At 40.2% G+C, this 25,366-nt stretch overlaps 2 protein-coding genes across 3 annotated transcripts; one reads left to right on the forward strand and one right to left on the reverse strand.

The window, feature by feature from the left end:
- Positions 1 to 1,512: 1,512 nt before the first annotated feature.
- Positions 1,513 to 10,411, forward strand: LOC129762367 (protein deltex). The gene is made up of 4 exons (XM_055760589.1): positions 1,513 to 3,810; positions 3,880 to 4,088; positions 9,163 to 9,305; positions 9,373 to 10,411. Exons 1-4 carry the CDS (start codon positions 2,502 to 2,504, stop codon positions 9,671 to 9,673), a joined length of 1,962 nt encoding a protein of 653 aa, XP_055616564.1. The 5' UTR covers positions 1,513 to 2,501; the 3' UTR covers positions 9,674 to 10,411.
- A 78-nt stretch (positions 10,412 to 10,489) lies between these two features.
- On the reverse strand, positions 10,490 to 25,332 carry LOC129762371 (lysoplasmalogenase-like protein TMEM86A). 2 transcript variants are annotated; one of them, XM_055760596.1, is made up of 4 exons: positions 24,638 to 25,332; positions 11,575 to 11,744; positions 11,202 to 11,508; positions 10,490 to 11,135 (listed from the first exon to the last, which is right to left on the reverse strand). In XM_055760596.1, exons 1-4 carry the CDS (start codon positions 24,674 to 24,676, stop codon positions 10,890 to 10,892), a joined length of 762 nt encoding a protein of 253 aa, XP_055616571.1. In that variant the 5' UTR covers positions 24,677 to 25,332; the 3' UTR covers positions 10,490 to 10,889. The 2 variants fall into 2 exon arrangements, with proteins under 2 accessions (XP_055616571.1, XP_055616572.1); XM_055760597.1 differs by lacking the exon at positions 24,638 to 25,332 and adding an exon at positions 19,971 to 20,470.
- Positions 25,333 to 25,366: the final 34 nt, after the last annotated feature.

Raw genomic sequence — 25,366 nt, forward strand, 5'->3', positions numbered from 1 at the left:
ACCCACGTGGAAAGCCATCGCACAAATCATAACGGAACAAAAGCAAGCACATGTTACCTGAGAGTTTTACCACGATGAGCACGATTTCACTCCATATTTCTCCTAATAAAGCCACTAGCCTAGCCACTACTTTAAAGTTTCTACGTGGGGAAAAAAAGCTTTAAATTAAAAAAAAATCCTAGAACTCGCTTGTTCAGAATAAGCTACGACTCACTGACCTTGGCTTGGCGATGTCCGCCGGGTCCAGCCTCTTCCACGAGCCAGGATAAAGTGGCCGTGAAGAATTCAAAAATCCTCAGATCAGCCAGGCGCGAGATCAATTTTATCGTAGTTATGTAGTTGCCACAAAAGTGCGCAAGTACATAACGTTTCTAAAGCCAATTATCGCGCGCAACAATTGCCTCAATCATTAGGGCCATCCACCTTTATCCCCATGTGCCTGATTTTGCCGGACCTTCGGTCCAACCCATACTTGGGGATAAAGCACATGCTCATTCGCAGACTTTCAAATCGGAAACAGAAATAGCTCTTTCACTCCCCCTTTGGTGAGGATGCAGCTCAACGTTCCCACAAAAGACATGCTCTCAACAAAAAAAAAGGAAGAAAATGCTGAGTGCCGCATGGAATGATTTTTGTCACCCCAGTTCTATCGACGTCTAAGCACTCAGTAGAACCCTACAAATGCCTCTTGTGGAAAGTTGTTCGAAAGTTCGGTCGTTTTGAGTTTTTGTTTCTTACAGGTGTTGTTATCGATTTCAGTCTAATTCAACGAGTGATAACAATAATAATCTGTCTTTAGAATGAAATGCTGATGTTTGGATTGTTGTTCAGTAGTCAGTTTCAAATTCTTATCGTGCAACGTAATATGTCCAATGTGCAAACGCGGGTAGTCAAAACATCCAATGTAACATTTTTCGCTCCGAGACTTCAACTTTAATCTTAAATCACGGAACAATAGTGACGATTGGTTTTTCAGTTTGGTTATTCTTGACTGCTAGTGGTGAATGAAGCAAGAAAGACAATTCGCGGAATAATGTTCGGGTCTTCAACTTCGTTTTTCTCGAGTTGACGAAAATGTTACATTGGACCTTTTCAAAAGTTACGCGAGAAATGTCTAATAGTTATATGCTTGTTACTTATTGATTGCTAAGCCAACGTTAATGTCTACCTTGCGGTTATATCACAGATATAACTCACTTCTAGTTTTTCAAAGCAAAATATGTGTTCCTCATGTGAAGATTATGTTCTCTGAAGTTGGGGTCAATTTGTTGCCTGGTTTCCATTGCCTTATAAAGGGTTAATGCAATATAAACCGCCAAACGCACCCGCAAACAGCCCTATTGGAACCAGATAGCATAGATTGCAATGTTGTCCCACATAAACATGCCCACAGCCGACACCGAAGATACACTGCTCGCTCGCTCACACACCAGTAAACACACCCCCATCATCATGTCTCTGATGATGCACTTGCTTTGTGCATCATACTGCATACCCTCACACACGTGTTCAATGCGTCCATTTAAAAAATCACTCCGATCGCTCTCTCCCTCTCGCACCCTATCCCATTCATTCATGATACAAAATCGCGTTCGTGTGCGTCCATATCTCAACATTGGTGCTAGTCGTGTGTGTTGTGTCTCAATCACGGTTTCCAGTATAACACCAAACATAACAAGGCAGCGAAGGGTGAGAAGTGAGAAGTGATTGAAACTGTTCTCCGTTGCTCCCACAAGTTTGAACCACTGACTGACTGCCTGTATGCAACCTACATCAATGGAAGAGACAAGTGACTACTGAGCGGCCGACGACGAAGGTCCGCGGCGAGTGCGCATATCGCCACACACTCTCTCTCTCTCTAGAAGTGCGAATGAATGAGAAATAAATCTCGCCATCTTGATTTTTTCCACTCACAACAGCCACCACAGTGGTTTCGGAGAAGTCAATTAAAATCAGGCTACTAGATGCGTTAAGTGATATTTGCTCGCGCCGCGTACGACGGAACCGATTTTTTCGGGCCCCAAAAAAGCTCGGGAGTGCTCAGTTTTTGCACAAAACGCGGCCATCTACGGCTGAACAGTGCGATTGAGGTGCAGCGATGTGATTTCGAGTGTGGAAAGTGGCCAGAAAACACGATATCATCAACAAGTGGGCTAGCGGAATGTTTACTGAAGGAAAGTGGCTATTAAATGGTGGATTGGAGGTTTTAATTGGCAGCGTTAATCGCCCCCATAAGTGCTCTCGTGCTGTGTTCTATTCTATTATTTCCTCCGTTTGCTTTTTGTGAATTCGAACATCCTGTGCTGAAAACAAGATCGAACTTTTTTTTTCCTCCTGAGGGTAAATGGCTGCTGTGCGATGTCAGGTTTGGTCAAGCTGACCATATACAAAGGTAGAGGAGGTGTGGTGTGATAGGAGTTAGTGGAAGAGGAAAAGTGTGCGAGTCGTGTGCCGTGAATTTGGTTCGGATAGTTTATACAGATCCGTAGGGCGATCACGGTATGACGAGTTCTGGCCATGCCGTGGTGGTTTGGGAGTTTGAATCTCGTGGAAATAAATGGTTGCCTTATAGTCCGGCTGTGTCGCAACATTTGGAACGTGCCCATGGGAAAAAGCTGACGCGTGTCCTGTTGAGTGATGCCGATCCGGCTCTCGAGCAGTACTATGTCAATGTTCGTACTATGACGCAATGCTGTGGGGATCAGGAGTTTGCCGTAACGAATGTGCGCCGACACTTCTACAAACCGATCTCTCCGGCGGGCAAAGGAACCAAGTGGGAGTGGTGTGGTTCGTCGGGAAACGATTGGCACAGTTACACTATGGAGGTTCAGTGTGTAATCGAAGAAGCTTGGGCACGGGGAGATCAAACCATCGATCTAACCAAAACACATCTCCATCTGCCGTATACTATAAACTTTTTGAATCTTACCCAAATCCGACATCAAAACGGTCCACTGCGGAGCATCAGACGGATACAGCAGGCTCCGTATCCGTTGGTGAAACTGCCAAATCAGTCGATGGTTGCGTCAATTCCAACCTCCGCTAATGTGCCAATCCTGCACCCAAAGCCATCCCAAATGGCCCCTGTTCCATCGTCCTCGTCCTCATCCCCTGGCGCCCAATTGCAATCATATCCCCTGCAACAATCATCCACGCAACTCCATTCAAAATCAAAATCGCAGCCAGTTTTATGTAGCAATGTAACCACCAGCCAACAAAAGCGATCCACGAAGACACTGAAGGTTGGCAAACAGCTGGACATGGCTTCGGTCACACCAACCAATCTCGCCCGTCAGATATTACACAATCTAAACATATTCGGCACGAAGCATCAACAGCAGCAGCAGCACCCTCAAGAACCCCAAGATTATCCGCTAAGCGGGCAGCAGCCGGAACACATCCCACCACCGCCGCAGCAGCAGCAGCAGCATAATCAACAATCGCAACATAATCATCATAATCATCAACAGCGCGAGCAGCAGCAGCAGCAGCAGCTGCTGTTCCAACCGATTGCCCACCAGCAGCAATCGATGCGTGGCCATCTCAGCAATCGAAGTATTGCCTTCCAAAGACAGCGCAGCAAGTCCCGGAGCAGGGGCGAATCGTTGATTGAAACCGATTCGTCCAGCATCAACTCGGGGCGGCGCCCAAGCGTGGACACCGTGTCGACTTATCTCAGCCACGAGAGTAAGGACAGCAATGGTCGCCGAAGCAACAACTTCGGATCGGTTTCCGATCTGCTGGATTGCTCGATGGGGAGTGATGATGTGTTTATATCCTCCCAGCAGAATATTCCCGGTGCGATTGTGGGTAAGTGTTGGATTAATTGCTTTTCATGGACGGAACTTAATAAAATTAACGGAAATAACGAACTTGCAGGTGTGGATCCCGCGAGCGATATGATATCGCGATTCGTGCGCGTGGTCGATCCACCGCAGTGGCCCCATGCGCAGCCGTGTCCCATGTGTATGGAGGAACTGCGCCACAATAGTCACAATCCGACGGTTTCGCTCTCGCGCTGTCAACATTTGATGCATCTCAATTGCCTGAACGAGCTTATCCTGGGTCAGCAGAAGGACAGTCAGAAGGTGAGTGTTATACAAACAAAGGTACGGACTATTATGTTACTGCAAACCAGACGACTTACGCATATTTGCCTCCAAAGGTTGGTCAATAACACAGGACCTAGATTGTGGCGAAAGCATTCCATCTACGAACGATGTGATCCTAAACAAACATTTTGTCTGTTGTCCTATCGGAGAATTCTAACATCAGGCAAACACATTCACGATCCAATTTTTTGAGGTCTCATTTATCAATTGTGGGTTTCCACATTCCGATAGCCTAAACAAACGAATATAATGAAGCGTCATGCTTTCAATATTTTTTTTCTGGAAATATAGCAAGATATAGCTGATCATGGAACATCCATATTCATAGTTTTCTATGATATATAATATAAACCATATATATATTGTTAAATATTATGGTATTTACAGAAAAAACGTTAACCAATTAACCCCTTCGCGTACGATTTAATTTTCAAAAAACCGGACCAAATTCGAACGTTTCCATGGGTCACGCATCGAGTAATTTCACTACTCTGCTGAGCGTTTTAGCGCATTGTGATATGCAGGTGCACCACGAGAGAGACTCGATGTTGTGCGTTTTGGCACAATCATTTCACATCGAGTGAGACTCGATGTTGTACGTGAAAGGGTTAACGATGTTCAAGAATTACTTTTTTTTCCAATCTTCGTTTTCCGGAAACTGATGGAATATCGAAAAATCGTCAAACAAAAACATTTTCTTGCGGTAGGGGTTCAATGACATCAAATCGTCTTAATGAACCCACTTAAATCTAGTACAAATATATACATTGTGATCGTCAATTTTTCTAGTATATTCTTTAAATCAATTTCGAAGCGCATGAATTCCAACGTTTCATGCTCACCATACAAACTGTTCCGGAAATCGAGCCTTAGGAAATCACGGTGCGCTCTGGAGCATAAATATTGAGATTAGCTAGCATGGAAGGGGAATCAATCTCACTCCTCAGCAGTTTCGCAACAAACATGGCTTGTGCTGCAGATCGGCTATTCTTCAGAGTATCAATTCCCAACAAGTTACAGCGTTCCTCGTAAGGAGCCAATTTCCTTGGGTTCCACCATGGAAGATTCCTCAATTCCTCATTCCGACGCACGAACTTTCTTCGGACAGATTCAATGCGCGCATCCCAAATTTCAGGGAGAGGGCACCATGCGACATATCCAAATTCCAGGATAGAACGAATCGGCGCATAGTAGAGAAATTTCAAGCACAGTGGGTCCTCGAATCCATCTGTGACCTTCCTTGGTAGATGAGTGTGAACTCCTCGTCGAGAATTAGACCCAAGTCGCGAACTCGTTGATGCCGCTGGATGGATTCGCCGGACAACGTGTAGGGGAAAGAGATGGCGTTTCGCAATGTTTCGAGTTCTGCTCTTATCTACACATTCGACGATACTTTTTTATTGGTATAGATAGAAGAAGATATAGGAGTGCGTTTCATCGTGCGTAGAACATATGGAAATTAAATTTTCCGAATGTTCCCTTTTTCCCTCAGAGTTTTTCGAAAATTGTCATTGTTTGCGCGCAACCGTTCTGAACTTTTCGGATACTTTACAGACAAAACAGATATTTAAATTCAAACACAGAATTTAACGCGAACACATATATTTGACCGATTCTGTCGTCCGTATATTTCTGTCTCTGATTCTGTTCTCTGTGTAATCTGTTCACAATCAGCTGTTCTATTACGTGACAACGAAAACCCGCACAAAGCAAAATACAAAATAATTCTCTCGAGAGAGTGGTGATCTTTGCTGCCTTCGCTGTTGTGGATCACATGTTGGCTCGGGGTGTTCAAAACTCATTCCTTGCGCAAACAGTCATGTTTGGTCGAAATATTTTTGGTTGAAATATGTGTAATATTTTTATGGACTCCCTCTCCATTCCATATGAGGGAGGGGTGTCATACCATCATAGAAACATTTCTCATACCCAAAAACCCTCACATCCCAAATTGTTCTTGATTAGTTCTCGAGTTATGCAGAAATCATTTGTATGGCAGCCCCTCTTTAGAGAGGGGGGTGGAGTGTCTAACCACCATAGAAACATTTATTGTACCCTAAAACCTCCATATGCCTAATTTGGTTTCATTTGCTTGATTAATTCTCGAGTAATGTAGAAATTTGTGTTTCATGGCCGCATTGTTGGCGTAGGACTATGCTGTTATTTTATTCAAGTCGCTTTATAGCTTCGAATGTTATTTTGAAATGCTACGAAGTTTTAGAAATAACTGATTAGCCCTCAAATGTTTTTTTGGAATCAGTTGACGATAACTGTTTGATGATTCATTCTTGCCCTCGCAGAACAATACACAAACTGAACGTATGTCGCAATTTGTTTCATGTCATTCATCTCGAAAGTTATTCTCAATTGACACCAGCACAATTATTCCACATCTCATAACTATATCAACTTTTCTTTGGCACCGCATGGAAATAACAACAATGGCAATACTTGCAAGCAGTATTGCCACACGTACGGATTTATCTGGAAAGGTACAGATTTTTTGTTATTTTTGGTACAGATTCTGTACGGTATAGAGTACAGATTTTCGTCAATCAGTACAGATTGGTACAGATTTTTACCGTGTGTGAAATTTCTTAAATTTGAACAATGCAACATTAAGGTACAAGACGACTTTTTAGTTTTTAGTATCACTCAGTGGAATCGTACCTCTAGGCATCGTCCGTACAACGTACAGCACCAAACAAGCGTTCAACAAAGCATACATACAGAGCCATACATTGGGGGCTCGAAGCGACTACATGTATAAACAATTCACATCATTTTGTGATAGTCTCAAAAGAAACGCTTTTCTATTAATGTTTTATTTATTTATTTTGGCTTAACATCTTTACAACATGGCCTGATTCACAATCATTCGTTGCTTGGTGTTTCAGTGGTGCGGCTTGCAAGGCCTGCGACCGACCCCACTATCTCGCAGGAGGACCATCGTGATACTGCTGCTTTACGTTCCGAGTACCACCAGGACTGGGACAAGACGCTTATAGCGGTGTCAATTCGCTTAGGGGAGCTGTTTCCGGGTTTTTGTGGCTTTTCTTGGGGACTGGCAATGCCCAATGCTCATCCCACCACACCCTAGACAGTTCCCTTCTACCAGTGCAAGCCGGAAAAACGATCTATGATGATAGAATTTCTGACCCGAACGGAATCGAACCCGAAGCCCCCATCTTGGCAAGCGCAACGCTTACCACTAGGCCATGGGGACCACATAGTAATATTACTATTAATATTATTAATTAATATTACTATTAATATTACTGACGTAGAAAAAAATTGCATTATCTTACTTTTTCACGCTCGTGATAAGATGTCATCCTTAGTGGGGAAAGTTTTGCTAAATTACATAACGGGTATTTCAACAGGGACCTACAAAAATAGACCGATAGGGACAGCAAACGACGCCATATTTTTTCTAGCTCTCTTGATATTTCTCTTCAGTAAGGTTTGCCAATTCATAATGGAAAGATGTACGATCCAACAACGAGTCGAGATTATTTAAATTTATTACCGAAATTCAGAGTAAATGGCCTCAACTTTGAGAGCGCCAATTTATGGTCGTCATAATCGTCCTGCCAGATTAACAATTGAGCGTCTAGTGGAAAAAATTGAATTCACAGGCACAGAACAAAATGTTCCAGTGCCAGTGAGACAAAGAAGTGCCCGTAGTATCGAGAATATTGCTGCCGCTAGCGCATCAAGGAAGACCCAAATCAGTCTCCCACACGCCGTTCTCAAGCGCTGGGCATCTCTGTGACGTCGTTGTGACGAATTTTGCGGAAAAATCTTGGCCTAAATCCTTACAAGATCCAATTGAGGCAAAAACTGGAGCCGCTTGACCGCTAGAAGCGTCGTATGTTCGTGAATTGGGCTGAGCAACAACTAGAAAATGATCCGGATTTTCATCGAAAAAACATCTTCAGCGATGAGGCTCTTTCCTTGCTGAATAGCTTCGTCAATAAGCAAAATATGCGTTATTGCTCAGGCAGCAATCCACACGTACTCCATGCGTCACCATTGCATCCCGAAAAATTACGGTTTGATGCGGTTGATGGTCCGGCGGCCTCATTGGTCTATACTTCTTCTGTGATGATCAAGACCTGCACGTTACTGTGAATGAGAATCGCTACCGCTCAATGATAATCGAATATTTTTGGCCCGAATTGAATGATATGGACTTGGACAATATGTGGTTTCAACGGGACGGCGCCACAAGCCACACAGCGAATCGATTTATTGAAAACCAAGTTTGGTGAACGGGTTATCTCACGAAATAGCCCAGTCAATTGGCCGCCTCGGTCGTGCGATTTGATGCCGTTAGACTATTTTCCGTGGGGCTACGTCAAGTCTATGGTCTATGCCAACAAGCCAGCGACGATTGTGTAATTGCAGCAGTATTGGCCGATTTATGCTTGAAAACCGTCGAAAATTGGGTTCAGTGTCTGGACTTCTGCAAGCGTGCCCGTTGTGGCCATGCAAAAGAATTTGAGTTCCTTACACAAAAACGTTTTTGTTTTATTTAAAAAAAACTTTTGTAGCGTTCTTATTGAACAACCCGATACATAATTCCAGAACGACATTTATTTTCTTGGTGACTAAATAAACGAAATAAACTCTTACTGGTAATCTTAATAACCTAGAAAAAAGTTGCATTGCTTCATTATGATCAAGATTTGTACAGATGAATTGAGGAATGAAGAGTGAGGAATTCTCGGTGAATTGCGGGTGTGTATGCAAATAACATTTTCATGCAATCTTTTGTTATTATAACAAGTGATCAATATTTTCCAACCCTTGGGCTAGTTGTATGTGATGCTATGTAAGGTATCTGGTCTAAGCCACATATGATTGTCACATCGTCACATCGGTCACGTCATCATAGCCTATACGGCTTCCATTGCTGCAAAAATCAATCGAAAAATTGAACGGAATGTCTTTTGTTAAGCATTTACAATGTACCTGAAGTCTATTCAAACCTTGCTAATTAAATTTTGTATTATTCTGAAAATCCCCTTTTATTCTACATTTCTAGTCCGTTTACATCGAGTGCCCAATCTGTATGTCGGTGTATGGTGAGAAAATCGGTAACCAGCCACCGGGAACCATGTCGTGGATAGTGATTCCAAGAAGTCTTCCAGGCCATGAAGGTCAAAACACGATTCAGATCACCTATAAGTAAGTAGCCCTGTTCAACATTCAATTCTCACCACATCACTATCTCGTTTCTCCATCTTCATTCCAGTATCGCCTCCGGTATCCAGAACCAGCAACATCCCCACCCGGGGCGGGCTTTCTTCGCCGTTGGTTTCCCCCGAACGTGTTTCCTACCGGACGGGATTTTGGGGCGTAAGATACTACGCTACCTCAAGATAGCCTTCGATCGGCGGCTGCTCTTCTCGATCGGTCGATCGGCCACTACCGGCCGGGAGGACGTCGTACTGTGGAACAGTGTGGAACACAAGACGCAGTACTCGATGTTCCCCGATCCACAATACATGCAACGATGCATGCAGCAGTTGGTCCACCTTGGGGTGACCGATTGAGGCGGATTTGCAGGATGCTATATTTTTTTAGAACTAACGACGATCGTACTGAAGTAACAAGACTGCGTGTGTGCGTGCGTGTGTGTGTGTGGAAAAGCACACACTGCGTACGATTTCCTACGTCTTCCGTAAGTAACAGGATTCTTCCCCCTTTTGATAACGACAGTATTTTGAGGCAGTATGAAGCACTTGGCTTTTGATTCTCAAATTAATTTTTGTTGGTGAAGCGTATATATTCAACCGAATTCGCATTTAATTTCTCTAGATTCGGGAAAATGTGCCTCATATTGAGTATCTCTATAAACGATATGTGAGCTGGTCTGGTAAGCAAGAATAAACAATGTGCCAATACAAGATGTATCCCACAAATAAGCTAATTTTGTTCCCCTAGCAGCATTCACAAACGGCATTGTTACATCGAAATCTCTAAGAGGTTATGAATTATTGTGTTTCTAGATATATATAATCATACGTAGAAAACATCATTAGAAGTTTATTTAGCTGGTAATCCTATCCGATTCTTGTATAGAGTACTATTTAGCTGCATTCATAAATAATCGACATTCGTATAGCGAAATGATATAATCTAAGAATCTTAGCTTCCAGCGGAGACGTTCCTTCAGGGCCCTAATCGGTTGCATGGAATCAAAATTTTATATGGTTTTATTTAGGAGAAAATATCGAAAGTTTATTTTTTGTTTTGGCCGTGTTTTAAATAAATGACCGATCCGGTTTCTACGTTCACCTCTCATCTATAAAGAGAAATTCCTCGAGCGGGTTGTTTCGGGATGTCATCGGATTGAAGATAATCCTAAATTGACGTGGTTTGGAACATTGAAGTTGTATTTCGTAGTGTGTAAAACATTCTAAACGCTAAACAAAACACGCACAGTCTCATGGTCTACGATTTCGGAAACTTTATAAGAGCCTAAATCTACTTTGAAAAATAAAATTGTTGTCCCTAACGTACGGATCATAGTCTCGCTACAAACATATTGCGGTGACTGTACAAACGCGCCTATTCTGCGACAGAGTCCTCTTAATGCGAGGGAAGATATAGATCACAGTCTCGTTTTACTATTTTATAGAATTTGCACACTTTATGTTAACGCACCTACTATTGTTTAAAATTTGGATAAGTTTGTTACACCTTCGCGGGTTATCATTTCGCTGGAATTGCTGCCCAATCACTCCGGGAAGTCCTTCGGTTCACTAATCACTTTCGCTTCGCACTGTTTTGGCTTTGATAGGGAGATTTGGTAGTTTCTCGTTGTTTTGTGGTGGCAGCGGAATCCGTCTCCTCGACAACACTCAGCGCAATTCCGAACTGAGCCAGGTAGTAGGTAATCATGATGAGTGTCTGAGCGTAATCCACTGGCACGTAGAACATGTCGATCGCAATAATACTGTCGGATATGACGAACAGCACACTGCCAATTCCACACGCCACGCGGGTTGTGTTCTGTGGAACGAAAAAGCACACTTTAGCGAACGAACGCGCAATTCAAACCGGCAATGGGTGGCTTACCTTGAACGTGTTGATCCTGGCCAGCGATCGCCAGCACATGGTCAACAGTAGGGCACCGTAGATTGGAAGAAACTTCTGGATGGTGGGTGGGAAGTTTTCGAACATGATCGCAAGCGATGCGACACCTGCGCAGTATAAGGGAATCCCAACCAGTGGCCGTAGCGGGCGGAATCCGAACGCTGATATGTAGAAGATTTGGGCGATCCCGAATACGCCCATGCCGGCCTCGAATAGGTCATAGTTAAGCAGCAAGTCCCCTACGCAGGAGAATATTAACCCAATCAGGATTAGGCTCTTGTAACGGCGACTGGAAGATGAAAGGGAACATCACGAATGTTGACCAGAGGTAATGATTGTGGAATCAGAAACTCACATTTTCGTTCGCTTGAAGTCTGACTGCAGTATGAAGAGCCACAAGCATATGATGGGTAAACATTTCAGCGCAGTGGATGCGGCTGTCCGTCGTGAGGTGAGTCCTATCAACGAGAAGTACAGGGCTATGGCCATCAAGAACAGGTGCATTCGAGGTCCGACATCATTGATCTGAAAAAATATAGAAATGAAAAAAAAGGTATGAAAAATAAAACCGTAGACTTCTTATTTATTCAAGGCAAAGTCTCCAACCCCATGTTTGTAAAGAGTGAGTCGATGATTATTGCGACATTTTCAAACTTGCGTAATTATATCCGTACTTGACCTAAATTAATCAAATTCAGGTCAGTTACTCTTTACAATATTTGTTGTCGTTGTTGTCGTTATCGAAAATCGAGAATGAAGAAAATCGGTAAATGTCACATCGCGCCTTAGGAAAACTGATGAATATACATCATTTGATCGTCTCAAGGCTCCTCCAAGGTTTCCAGTAACGGATGACAGTGGATCACAACCGGGAATAACGCAGAAAAAACCGAGAGAGCGATGATTGCTTCATTTTTGTCGCAAAGTTTTGTCCAGAGGACCCAGAAACGATTCGGATTGAAAACGTACAAGGTGCAGAACTTCCCAAATCGGGACGAATCGGATTTGAAGCAGTGGCCGGGACAGGAATATTTCGCGGGTAATAACAAGTTCCCTGTGGATGGTCGTTTCAAATAGAAGAAGCTGTCGAAATTCGCTTCGAAGTACCTGTTTTGGCAGGCCGTATGTACTTGTGGCAAACGGAGTGAGCTATTCGTGACCAAGGGCACAATAAGCGGTGAGATCTACAAAACTGAGTGTCTCCAAAAGCGGCTTTTGTCGTTATTGAGGCAGGCACCCTAAATCCGACGTATGTAAGCTGAAATAAATACATATACTGAACTACTGTAAAAAAATCGTTTTATTTCGATAACTAAAGCCGTTTTACCAATCAATATAAAATGTCGCAATAGTAATTGACGCACCCTTTATAACATGACCTGAACGAGGTTCGAAACGAATGGTACGTGAAAATCAATTTTAGCTGGCTTCCCGTCTCAAGTTCGTTTTCCCTAAAAAACAGCTAGAAAAAGTTATAGGAGGTTGTGTTCAAGACACGACGTAGAACTACGCTATAGTTTAATTCAAATCGCTTGTCTATAACTGCGGATACTATTTTATAATGCTACGAAAATTTTGAAATAACCATTCTATCAGTTTGGTCGCCCTGAAATGTTTTTTTTTTTTATTGCAGAATCATTTGACGATAATTGTTTGATGATTCATTCTTGTGTTCGCAGAACAATACATGCTTGAGATAAGCGCAGCTGTCATTCTCAGTGGAGAAAGTTTTTCTACTGGCAAGCGAAACCAAATCACATACAAAATTTCAGAACGACATTTACTTTCTTGGTGACAAAATAAACGAAATAAACTCTATCTGTTAATCTCAACAACCTCGAAAAAAAAGCACTGCTTCATTGTGATCAAGATTCGCACAAATGCAATCCTAGTTGGAAACAGTTTTGCGATTGACATGCGAGCCCCAATAAATTGATAACTTAATATAACTAATTGAATAACTTAGTATTCCCCAAATAATTTTTTGGTGCACAACCCTAACACCTGTTTCACCATAGCGTTAGTTCAATGCATTGGTGATAGAAAACAATGTTAACTGCTTGGAAAAAGACTGAATATTTGCCTCTGCAGAGATTCATTACTAATACCCTAGCGTAAATATTTCCCACCCACTATCTCCCTCCTTTTTTTATATTTATCATTACGACTGCATAATTTGCAACACAAAACAATCGTCAATCATAGCAAGCACGCACGTACGCACACAAATATCCATATATCGATGGCTTTAAGCAACTAAATATATACACACTTATCTCCGTTTTGTGCTCTTCTCAACAGAAGCCCTTTCTGTTGATATTGCCAGTCTAGATTAGCTTAGCTTTCATCCTTTGTGGAGAGAGTTTTCCTACCGTCATGCGAAACCAAATCACTGACAAAATTCCAGAACATTTATTTTCTTGGTGAGCTGACGATAGCCTAGCTTGATGATTCCCCACACAATTGTGTAGCTCAGAACATTAATGCAATGGCGTCAGTTTGATGCAATGATTGCATTGCCAGAGACATCAACGAGTAAGTAATTTGGTCACGTCCACGAGTCAATCCGAAACGAAGGCATGTGATGACGCAAAACAAGGAAGAACAAGCCATATTCATTGCTTTGAATACAGAACGACACTGAAAGTTTAGCTTCCTTCCTCGCTTGAGACTTTGAACTTCTTCAGTTCATTCGTCTCTAACCTTAAAAAAGGCCCTTGAAAACATTATCCATTATATTACTCCTCCTTATCCCTCGCCGTCCAGCTCGCTCAGCAACAATGTTGTTCAGTCAGTTTCCTCACGAAGAATGGAAGTTTGCTTCAGCGAGATCCACTGTTTATACTTCAGGTAAATATTCCCCTTCGTTCTTCTTCTTTTCCTTTGTTCACGGACACTTTTCATATGACGATTTCCCCTTCGTTGCTCGTCGTTAAGTTGCTCGTTATTGACAACTCTGTTCGGGAAAGCACACAAATGGACAGAACAAATGTATGAGGAAATGGGTATGCTTCCAATTTTCATCAAATTTAACCATATACAGACTATGGGATTGTAATGTATAGCATATCAAACAAATCTTAGGGAATTTCCGATTCGTTTGGTATGTAAATCGCCAAAATCCGTTCGCGGCAAAAATAGTTATTAACGTTAACTTTATTTCATAAAAACGTGACCTGTTTTCTGATTTGGCACCCTAAATGTAAGACGTAGTTCTACGTCAAAAAAATCCTAGGCTGCCTGACAACTTACAGTGGCAGATGAAAAACCAAGGTTTTGTTTACAAGAGACTAAGGACTCAAAGATTAGAGCACACAAATGATGTGTGAAGTTTCGGTCAAATTTGACAAGTTGAGAGACACTTCAGTGGTGTTGTAACATCGGTGAGGATTCCATCAAAAATGTACTTTTTTAACATATTGGCACTGCCAATTACAGTTTCTAACTCGCCCCAGAGCAAACTCTTATGAAGACGTTACGGCTATCGATTGCTTGCCAAACGAGTAATTTTCGACGAAGGACTACGTATTTCATTACGGGACCAAATCAGAAGATATGTCACGTTTTCATGAAATAGTTTTGAGCTAATTAATCTCTTTGTTTAAGATTTGATTGATATAGGGAAAATGAGGTTAGAATGAACAGAGTTGGTAAAATGAACCAGTGCTCAAACCTCGATAATTTAACTATAAACAAATTGATACTTCTTCATTATCCTACCTTAGAACATTTGAAGCTGTTTAAGACACCTTGTTGTGCAGGAAACTGTCAAATGTAAAAAAATAATAAATAAAACAGAAATTTCTCTCACGGTAGCCATTTTGATGTAATTTTGTGCGCATCGTATTTAAGGAACTTCCCGTGAAATTTAAATTATTCGACCTGATATCTTTGACAAATCATCAGTTCTTTCTTTCTTTGTTTTTAAGAGGCTTTAAACTTTGCAGTTCATTCGCCTCTAAATCATCAGTTTGGACAACTGTTCACATATTCAATGAGAGATAACAGATATTTTGTTTGGTTTCAGTGATTAATTCGCATTCGAAATTACTTTGTTGTTTGGGGCAAAATGAGTCACCACTGGATAACGACTAACAATGTCATGTTTTCCAAAGCTGATCTACCTCATCAAATGTTGCTTTTGAAGGGGTTACTTTTGTCGCTTTGACCCTGAAAAAATATGCCACCTCGACCAAAACCAAACCTCAATATGTGAAGCGTTATGTGTTTCTCACTACTTTTTCGCACGTATGAGTAAATTCTAATTACTACTCTAGGTGAATAAGCTCAGCTTGATCCATACATGTACCTACTATTTCAATAATGATTTAAACAAATTTAGATAAGGAAAAACGCATAAATCTATCCCATTTAGCATGATATATGTAATTGTTCATTTTACCACCACCATGTGATCATTTTAACCGCACGAAAAAAAATGCTCGATTTTACATCTCATTTTGTTTTAATGAAAAATGTACTATTTTAATTTATTTAAATTAAAACCGTTTAATATCTTGAACAACAGTTAGTTAAGCTACAATATTCTCCGAAGAACGGATATTGTAGCAGTGTGTGGACACAGTAAATGGGCATATTCCTTAGGGTGTTCATTTTAACCGCTTTTCTCCTACGCGTAATCACAATTTCGCAGTTTCAAAGTTTTTGAATTTAACTAAAAGTGAAAGAATATTCGATCGGACGCTTAAAACCGTTCGCTTCAGAACACATTCAGAATATGCATAAAGCTTGTTCAGTGTAAAGTTCGCATTGAATCAAAGTAGAAGATAAATAGTAACTGCACCGGGCTCAGGGTTATAGAAGAAATTTCATTAGCGATTCTCGTTCTTATCTGAGCTCGGCAGCGTCGCGAGTTGTTATACATGATATCCACTGCATAGTTCACATGGAGCAAAATCAGGACTATCCTGAATTAACACATATAACACATCTCGCATGCAGGCTGACGAGACGGTACTCTACCTAGCTTCTACTACTCGGTGAACGCTCCGTACGTTTTCCATCATGCTGATTTTATTTGTTCATTTGACGTTTCAGGACATGAAAAGGTATTTGTTCTGCCGAAAATAAAACGTTTTCTGGCAACGCTAGTTTGGGTGTAGACACAAGTCCGAAGAATATTCTTTGACGAAGAAACACACACAGGAGCCCCTTCAAGATTTGTTAATTACAACCTCTATATAGCAGATATTCTTGAGGTCAGTTCTGATCCCAAGGGGTCAGTTCTGAAAATGTTATCATGTTCAAGAAGCTCTGCAGTATGTCTGACAGGAAATTGAACGACTTACGGGTACTAAATAGAAAATATTGGCTCACGTGGACTCTCTGGATGAGCCTTTTGAGTGGTGATTCTTTGAAAATGCTGCTTTATTTCGCAAGTCACCTTCTAACGTAGACAAAACTTATTGAAATTTGAATTACGGTTCAAGAATTGAATTTTACTCTAGACTGGTAAACGGGGACTATTTACATCTCAAGTCTACCGTCACAGGATAACAATTTTCACTTTATTTATCTATCTGATTTTCTCTTTGATAATTTTATAAATTTACACTTTTTGACGTAGAACTACGTCTTTCATTAAGGGTGTCAAATTAGAAAACAGGTCACGTTTTTATGAAATGAAGTTAGCGTTAATAACTATTTTTGCCGTGAACGGATTTAGACTATTTACATACCAAACGAATCGGAAATTCCCTAAGATTTGTTTTTTATGCTGTATATTACAATCTCCTGATGTGAAAACGGTTTAAATTGATTAAAACTAGAAGCATTTCCATTTTCCCATACATTTGTTCTGCTCATTGGTGAGCTTCTCTACCCATGCCGTCAATAACGAGCCACTTATAGGCGATCAACGAAGGGGAATGATTTAAAGTCACCGTGAACAACAAAAGGAAGAAGAAGAAAAACGAAGGGAAATATTTGCCTGGAGCATAAATATTGGATCTCGCTGAGGCAAACTTGCTTAGAGGCGAATGAACTACAGGGTGGGCCATTTAAAGTGGAAGCATCTGGCAACCCCATAACTTTTGACAGAGATGTCAGATTAACAAATGTCATACCGCGTTGGAAGCGTCATTTCAGTACAATTTTAACCATGGAACAATACACACCTACACACCAACAACGCGCTGAAATTGTTCAGCTGTACATTCAAAATAACTTCTCAATTGTGTTAACTAAACGTGCATGGAAAAATAAAAATAAAGTTAAAACATCGCCTGGAGACAACACTATACGTCGATTTTATGCCAAATTTATATCGTCTGGTAGTGTTGGTAATGCCAGTCATCTGTCCAGACAACGACCAAGACGTTTCGACGAGAATATTGATGCCGTTCGAGCCAGTGTTGCAGAGACTCCATCGACATCAGGTCGCCATCTTTCGCAAGAGTTAGGCATCGCTCGAACCACTCTCCGACGCATAATTCGTGTTGATTTGAAAATGTTTCCGTATAAAATTCAAATGGCTCAACAACTTAACCCATCTGACTTACCACGTCGACTTGATTTTGCGAAAAATGTTCCCCGGAAGATTAATATCGAAAAACGGCGATTATGACTGGCCACCGAGATCACCTGATTTGACGCCTCCTGACTTTTATTATGAGGATATTTAAAATCCAAGGTATACACTGGCAAACCAAGGACCCTGGCTGCGCTGAAAGACAATATCCGACAAGAAATTGCTGCCATATCGGCCGAAACATTGGGCAAAGTGATGGAAAATGCCGAAAAAAGGGCACGTTTTGCGGTCAAGGCCAGAGGCGGTCATTTACGAGATATCATAATCAAAAAGTAGTTAGAACAAATCTTCTTGGACCAAAATAAATGAATTTAAAAAAAAAATTAAAATTCCACTTCTTTACTTTGCTATTGCAAAAACAAATCCTTCCACTTTAAATGGCCCACCCTGTATAAAGTTTAAACGCCTCTCTAAAGCAAAGAACGAAGGCAAACTTTCAGTATGGTTCTAGATACGAAGCAATGAACGCTTGTTTTTCCTTGTTTTGCGTCAGCCCTTGTCGTCGCTTCGCATTGTGGACGTGACCAAATTACTTACGCGCTGATGTCTCTGGCATTACAATCCGTACATCAAACTGACGCCATTGCATTATGGTTCTGAGCTGCACATTTGTGTGCAGAATAATCAAGCTAGGTTATCGTCGGGTCACCAAGATCTCATTGTTCAGGAATTTTGTGTGTGATTTGGTTTCACATGTCAGTTGCAAAACTCTCTCCATCAAGGATGACAGCTAAGCTAATCGAGACCGGAAATATTAATAGAAAGGACTTCTGTTGAGAAAAGCGCAAAGCGGACATAAGTTTGTGTGTGTGTAAAATAATATTCTAAGTTATTAACATGCGACTTGAACAAAATAACAGCGTAGTTCCACGTCAACCAGATGGTGGTGTCTTGGACATTACCTCCTATAATTTTTTTCTATCACTGGGGGAAGTGGGGGTGAAGTGGTCACCGTAAAGAATATGCACATTAGTGTGCCAATGAAAATGGTCATCTCGAATTTCAAAAAGTTACCTCATAAAAATGTTCATCACTTCTAAAAAACACCCTATATCAGCTCAATCGTCCTTAAGGGAAAGTGGCGCAAAGCGGTTTTGGAAATCGAATTTGTCAAAAAAAAAAAATATATATATATATATATTTGTCCCAATGTATATATATATATATATATATATATATATATATATATATATATATATATATATATTTGTCCCAATGTATATATATATATATATATATATATATATATATATATATATATATATATATATATATATATATATATATATATATATATATATATATATATATATATATATATATATATATATATATATATATATATATATATATATATATATATATATATGTTTACACTCGGTTGGTTTTTCGTCTGAAAAGTCATTTTTTTACAAAAACAGATTCTGAGACAACTATAAATCTCGCCGTTTCGTGCAATCATAAGACATTTGGAATCGAATTTTTTTTAGAAACCCCGCCTTCCGGTGATTTTTCGATTTTCAAAAAACTCATATTTTAACGTCTGCAACACTATTAAACGAAGTACCACTGAGCTAGTATTTTACATTGAGTTTTTTATCGTGTGAAACAACATTCATTCCTTGAATACTATGACCGAATTGTTATCGAGAGAGCGAGTTTACTTGTATTTTAACAGGGTGACCCAAAAGTCATGAAACTCTTCAAAAATAAGGTTACTATCAATACGGAATTAATAGCCAATAAGTATGCTAGAACCGAGTGACCACTTTATCGCCAGTACCTCTATATTACATATCAACTATAAAGAACTTCATCAAAGGATTTTTTGTTTCGGCTCCTGAAGCATCGAATATATTCAGGTCCACACATCACTTTTTTTCTCAAACATGATGCTGGAGAAAATTCTGTTCAGAGAAATTACTAATGTAGAACAAAGAGACAAATGCGGAATATAGCCGAGGGATCGTGTGAAAAATGCAAGCGGATGAGAAGTTTGTCGTAAAGGTCAGAATGTCCAAGTAAGCGTGCCCAGGAAGGATACGATCATCCGCAACGACTATGACATAGTTAAGTTTTTAGGAAAACATGAATTATAATAACGTTTTAATTTTTTCACGGGGAATCGTAAGCTCATATATGATTCTTGAGTTGATGCTCCTTTTTCAAATTTCCCAAAAATCGAACTTGCTAATACTTACAATTGATCCGATAGTGAGACGCGGCATTGTAAAACTAGCCTTTGATGCACTGGAAAGATTAAAAGAATACCACTGCTCCCTGATAGAGTGCTAAGTGTTATCGAGCCACTCAATATCTCGCACTGTATTTTTAGAACAACTCAGTTATCGCCTCTTCGTATGTTGTTCTCGGACAAACGGTAGATTGCAAGAAGCGAATCGTGATGCAGAATGAAACAAAAAAAGTCAAGTCCTATTATTCCTCAGTTAGGTATCTTCTCCAGACGTATAACTGATAAATTGAAGGACACTTCTGCAAACCATTCACAAAACTAACACCACAAACAGTTATAATTCTTGTTCATGTCAACTAGTTATTATTTAATAGCTAAGCCACAAACTGTCGCAATGAGCAGCGGCGCACTCCAATCCGACTTGGACTTGGCTGGCTACACACAACAATCGAATGAACTAAATGAACACCCCACAGAGAACAGGGTACTAAATCTGTCCGAGCAGCGCGAAGCGTGAAAGATCACTACTGAGTTGTGTTGGGTGAGTTGAGAGCGAAGCAGCGATTTACTCCGCGAATATTTGCCAATGGGACAAAGCTGATAAATGTGCGGATTTGTACACCGCTGATGTTAGTTCCTGCGATTATTTCAATTTTCTTTCCGAGTGAAATATCGGAAATCTGCTGATCAAAAGATTGCAAGCATGTTTTATTAATATGGTACTGATAAGAATTCGTTTTGAAGCAACCTTATTAGTGACAATACAGTTACCAATTTTACAGAAAGACTATATTGTTTTCGTAACGAACATAATATGGTTCATGATAAGAAGTAATTATTCAGCCATTTCATGCCAACCCGATGTAATGGTTCTCAGATTTTCGTGAAAAGTGGTAGTTTTGTTCTTTACCGCAAAACATTAGACCCGTATTTTTTTATTTTTTCAGTAGGGTGACAATTTCCATTTCAGGATTGTCCGAAAAATCACATTTTTTCTCTTTTTTCCAAAAATGACTTTTTTCAAAAATTCACTTGAGCCGTCATCTAAACGTATTTATTCCATTTGTATTTCGAGGGAATCTCCAACCCGGGCGACTCTACACTTTGTCAATGTTAACAATGATTTTTTTGTAATGATTTGATAAGAAGATGAATTTACAAGTATTCCGGTTGAGCAATCCCTAGCTCCGGTTTCTGAATAAAACCCATTGGAATGCTTTTATTTCATTTGAAAGAAATTGCTTTTCCTAATAGTTAATCTCATGTTTGTCTACGTTTGTAAGACGAAAATTGTTTAAATTTGAGCCTAAAACAAATTTTAGGTTGGCGAAAAAGTAATGCATTACTTTTGCGTGAAATTCATGACATTTTTAATATGCTTCGGATTATCCGATTCGGGTCAAATATGCACCTTATTTTTGTAAAATTCGTTGCTATTCTAATGGTCACATCAAATGGTCTCTCTCACAAAAGTCTTGGTCCTTATTGGCCAAAAACTTAAGCAATAGATTTTTACAATCTTCTCTTGATCCTAATTTCTTATCAATTTCTTTCAATGGCCAAAACCGTCATCTGTGTAGTGCTAAAACGGTTCAGGGAACGTTTGTCTGACCATGTGCTCACAAAACTCAACGTATACATTGTTATGGACGATGAAGCATGTGTTAAATTGGACTCCAAACTACATCCGGGATAGAAGTTTTAAGTAGCCAACGGTCCCAAGAAATATATTTTTTTTATAAGTTCATATTTTTTGCGACTGAGCCTGCCGGTTAGCTGATGATCTGCAGCTATGACCGGAAGCGATGATATCCTTCAAGGGATCGCTAGGCGAGGATGCGAACGTTGGAACTCTATCTCCAAAGATAAGGTCTGAAATATTAAGAACCCGGAATCACTGTTTATTTTTTGGCAGTAGTCGTAGTAGGCGTATCTTTTGACACCAATTTGTTTGAAAAACTTGTATCTTTCGACGGTAAAAATTCAACGTTGATCTATTTTGTTTTGAAAAAGTTTTACAGGATGGATGCCGAGAAAAGAAATTGTACCATATTGAAAAACCGAAGTGGTCAGGTACCAAAATCGCGAAATCGCTGAAGGTGGCTGAATCGAACGTGTACGAAATGTTTCCGTGAACGTACATCTGTTATTCGGATGGATCAGAGGACGCGTTGTAGTGGAACTTTCGATCGGAAGCTAAAGTTGAAGGTAACCAAAACCCCATCCAGAGAATCCGTGTGCGAAAAGGTTATCAGTTGAAGATTTTCTTGAAAAGTGGTAGTTTTGTTCCTTATCGTAAAATATTAGACCCGTATTTTTTATTTTTTATTAGGGTGCCCATTTTCATCTTAAGGTGGTCCGTAAAACTGTTTTCCTCTTTTTCGCTAAAAATGACTTTTTTCAAAAGTTCATAACTTCGTAACTACAGAACCGATTCAGACGATCAACATATCAAATTGAAGCCAATGAACTAGTATTCTTTGAAAAAATACTGTACTTCGTAAAAGAAAATGATTTTGTTAAGGTTATTGATTGTATTTGTTTTTTATAGTTTATTAGATGACCCGGCAAACTTCGTCTCACCCAAAATTTGTATTCTGTTATCAATACATTCAAACATTCACGTTTTCTTACTAAGCGTAAGTTCATGAGTCCAATCGCAGAACTGTTCATTGATTGATCTTCTAACCAACCCCGTTGAATTTACCTTTTACTAAAAAAATCCTAGTACTTCTATCAAAACTCATTATAATATCAGATTTTTTTTCAGACACAATTCTCGTTCAAGATTTTTCACCCACTTGCAAATAACATGTTTCTCCGTTACATGGAATAAATATTTGATACTGAAAATATGATAGAATAAAGAAAGACCCCTCCCCTCTTCCCCCCTTAGAGAGGGGGGAGGAGTGTCTATTCACCATAGAGAAACGTTTCGTGCTCCCTAAAATCTTCACATGCCAAAGGCTTCATTTGCTTGATTAGTTTTCGAGTTATGCAGAAATTTGTTTTTCATTTGTATGACAGCCCACTCTAAAAGAGAGGGGAGGAGTGTCGAATCAACACAGAAACATTATTGCATCCTAAAACTTCCACATGCCAAATTTGGTTTCGTTCGCTTGATTGATTCTCGAGTAATGCAGAAATTTGTGTTTCATTTGTATGGGAGACCCCTCCCACTCAGAGAGACGGGAGAAGTGTCTATTCGCGATAGAAACGTTTTGTGTCCCTTAAAACCTTCGCATGCCAAATTTGGTATTTTCTTGATTAGTTTTCGAGTCATGCAGAAATTTGTGTTTCATTTGTATGGCGGCACCCCCTTAGAGAGGGGGAGGAGTATCTAACCACCGTAAAAATATTTATTGCACCCTAAAACCTTCACCGAACCGAATTTGGTTTCGTTTGCTTGATTAATTCTCGAGTAATGAGGAAATTTGTGTTTCGTTTGTATGGCAGCTGATTTGATAGTTTTTCTAACAGGATATCATGGTTGATGGTATCAAAGGCTGCTCTGAGGTCAACATTTCCAATTGCTCAAAACAGGACGTCATAAAATTAGGCATATTTGGGATATCCGAACGTCCAGGCATGAAGCCATGTTGATCACTGGAGATGCAGCGTTTGGTGCGCTCGAGAATGATGGTGCTCACAACCATTTCAAACAGTTTTGATGCAGATGAAAGGTTAGTTATCCCTCTATAGCTTTGAACATCTTGTTTGTCACCTTTCTTGTGAACCCGTACCACGAAAGACTCCTTCAAGAATGTTGGAAATTTCGATTCCACGAGAGATTTGTTATATATTTTACACAGCGGCCCAACAAGAGCTCCATTCGTACGTCAATACACACAAGAAAGAATTCTCTTGACTTAGTTACCATATTGGGCGTGGTTTCAAAGGGATCAATGTTAACTAGATTCATCGGAACATCAGAAACAGTCGAGATAAGATCCTCCGAACTAATTTATTCTGCAATAAACACTGACCTAAAATGTGTGGCAAAAGTCTACATTTCTCCTCGCCTAACGATGCATCAAAGATGCTGGGAGACACAGTCGAGTTCTTCCGTTAAGAGCTTACATAGCTCCATAAACTCTTAGGGTTTCGCCTCGGATTAGTTTTAACTCGCAAAACGTACGATTTGCAGAGCGACAAGTTATCCATACTTCACAATAAAACAAAAATAAAATGCAAACAAAAACAAACCGTTGTTATATTCAAATTGAAATGCTATCACTCATAATGGATGACCAATTACATTTAAACAGTCTTCAGGTTTCATTAATTATTCAAACGTGAGTATGACAATCATAGACCATTCAAGGTGACAAACCAGTGCTAGAGAAAATAGTTCCTAAAACACGAGTATCATTTTGGACGTTCAACAGTTATTGTTTAGCTATGTGGAATGTAACTTTGTCATACAATTCTATAATTAGGGAACTTGATAAGGACGCTTTTGCACTGTTTATTTGATACTAAATTCTGCGTGTCACTGACCAAAGCTCATTCGAGCAACACCGATAGAATTATCTACACGATTTTACTGTGTTATCGGTAAGGATTTATCATAAAATATTATTAACTGTTGATAACTGATCCGATGAACGTTAATCGCTGTTCGTTTTTCGGTTCGTTCACCTAATTCTAGTTGTAACGCCCTCTGCAACTTACCACACGTCTCAATTGTCCTTCATCTTTGAGTTGTGCCATGCAAAAAGTGCAGTCCTATTGATCTTCTTCACTTCTCCAATATCCACTCACAACAAACCAAATTAAACAAACGGCTGCTGATTCGATTTCACGTCTCTTCTATTTTCGAGTGTGCATAAGTCGATTGGTTTCTACCTTCTCCAATGAACGACGCACAAAACACTTCACTAACCGAACAAAAAAGTTTTCCAAGGATGGGCAATGATTTCTTCCAACGTTAACACGATAACGATATAATCTACGGTTATGCACTATGCGACATTCCTCCACAGAAGTCATTCACCAATGAGACGAACACTCCGCCAAAGGTACCCAGGCACAACGCTGGAAACAATAACAAACACCGACCTAATTTTCCCTGTCTGCTGCTGAAAGGCTCGGCAATTGCGTATTCTGAGTGGGTGGGTCTGTCTCGTCCGTGCAATGTTTGGCTACATTCTCTCGGTTCAAGAACATGACACATCGAGAGTGAGACGACGGCTCCAACTACAGAACACTGTCCCGAACGGAGATGGGATGGGAACTGTCCTCAGCTGGGAATCGTATGGAATAAAGAGAAACACCGAAGCGCATCCAACGCAGGCGCAATGCGCCAGGATCTGTTTATGTTTCGGTAGCCCTTCGATTGCCTAATTGTTGGCGCGCTCATTGTGAGTCACGCAAATAAATCGATGATCAAATTAGGCTGTC

This window comes from Toxorhynchites rutilus, chromosome 1 (assembly GCF_029784135.1).
Source record: "Toxorhynchites rutilus septentrionalis strain SRP chromosome 1, ASM2978413v1, whole genome shotgun sequence".
Lineage (NCBI taxonomy): Eukaryota > Metazoa > Arthropoda > Insecta > Diptera > Culicidae > Toxorhynchites > Toxorhynchites rutilus.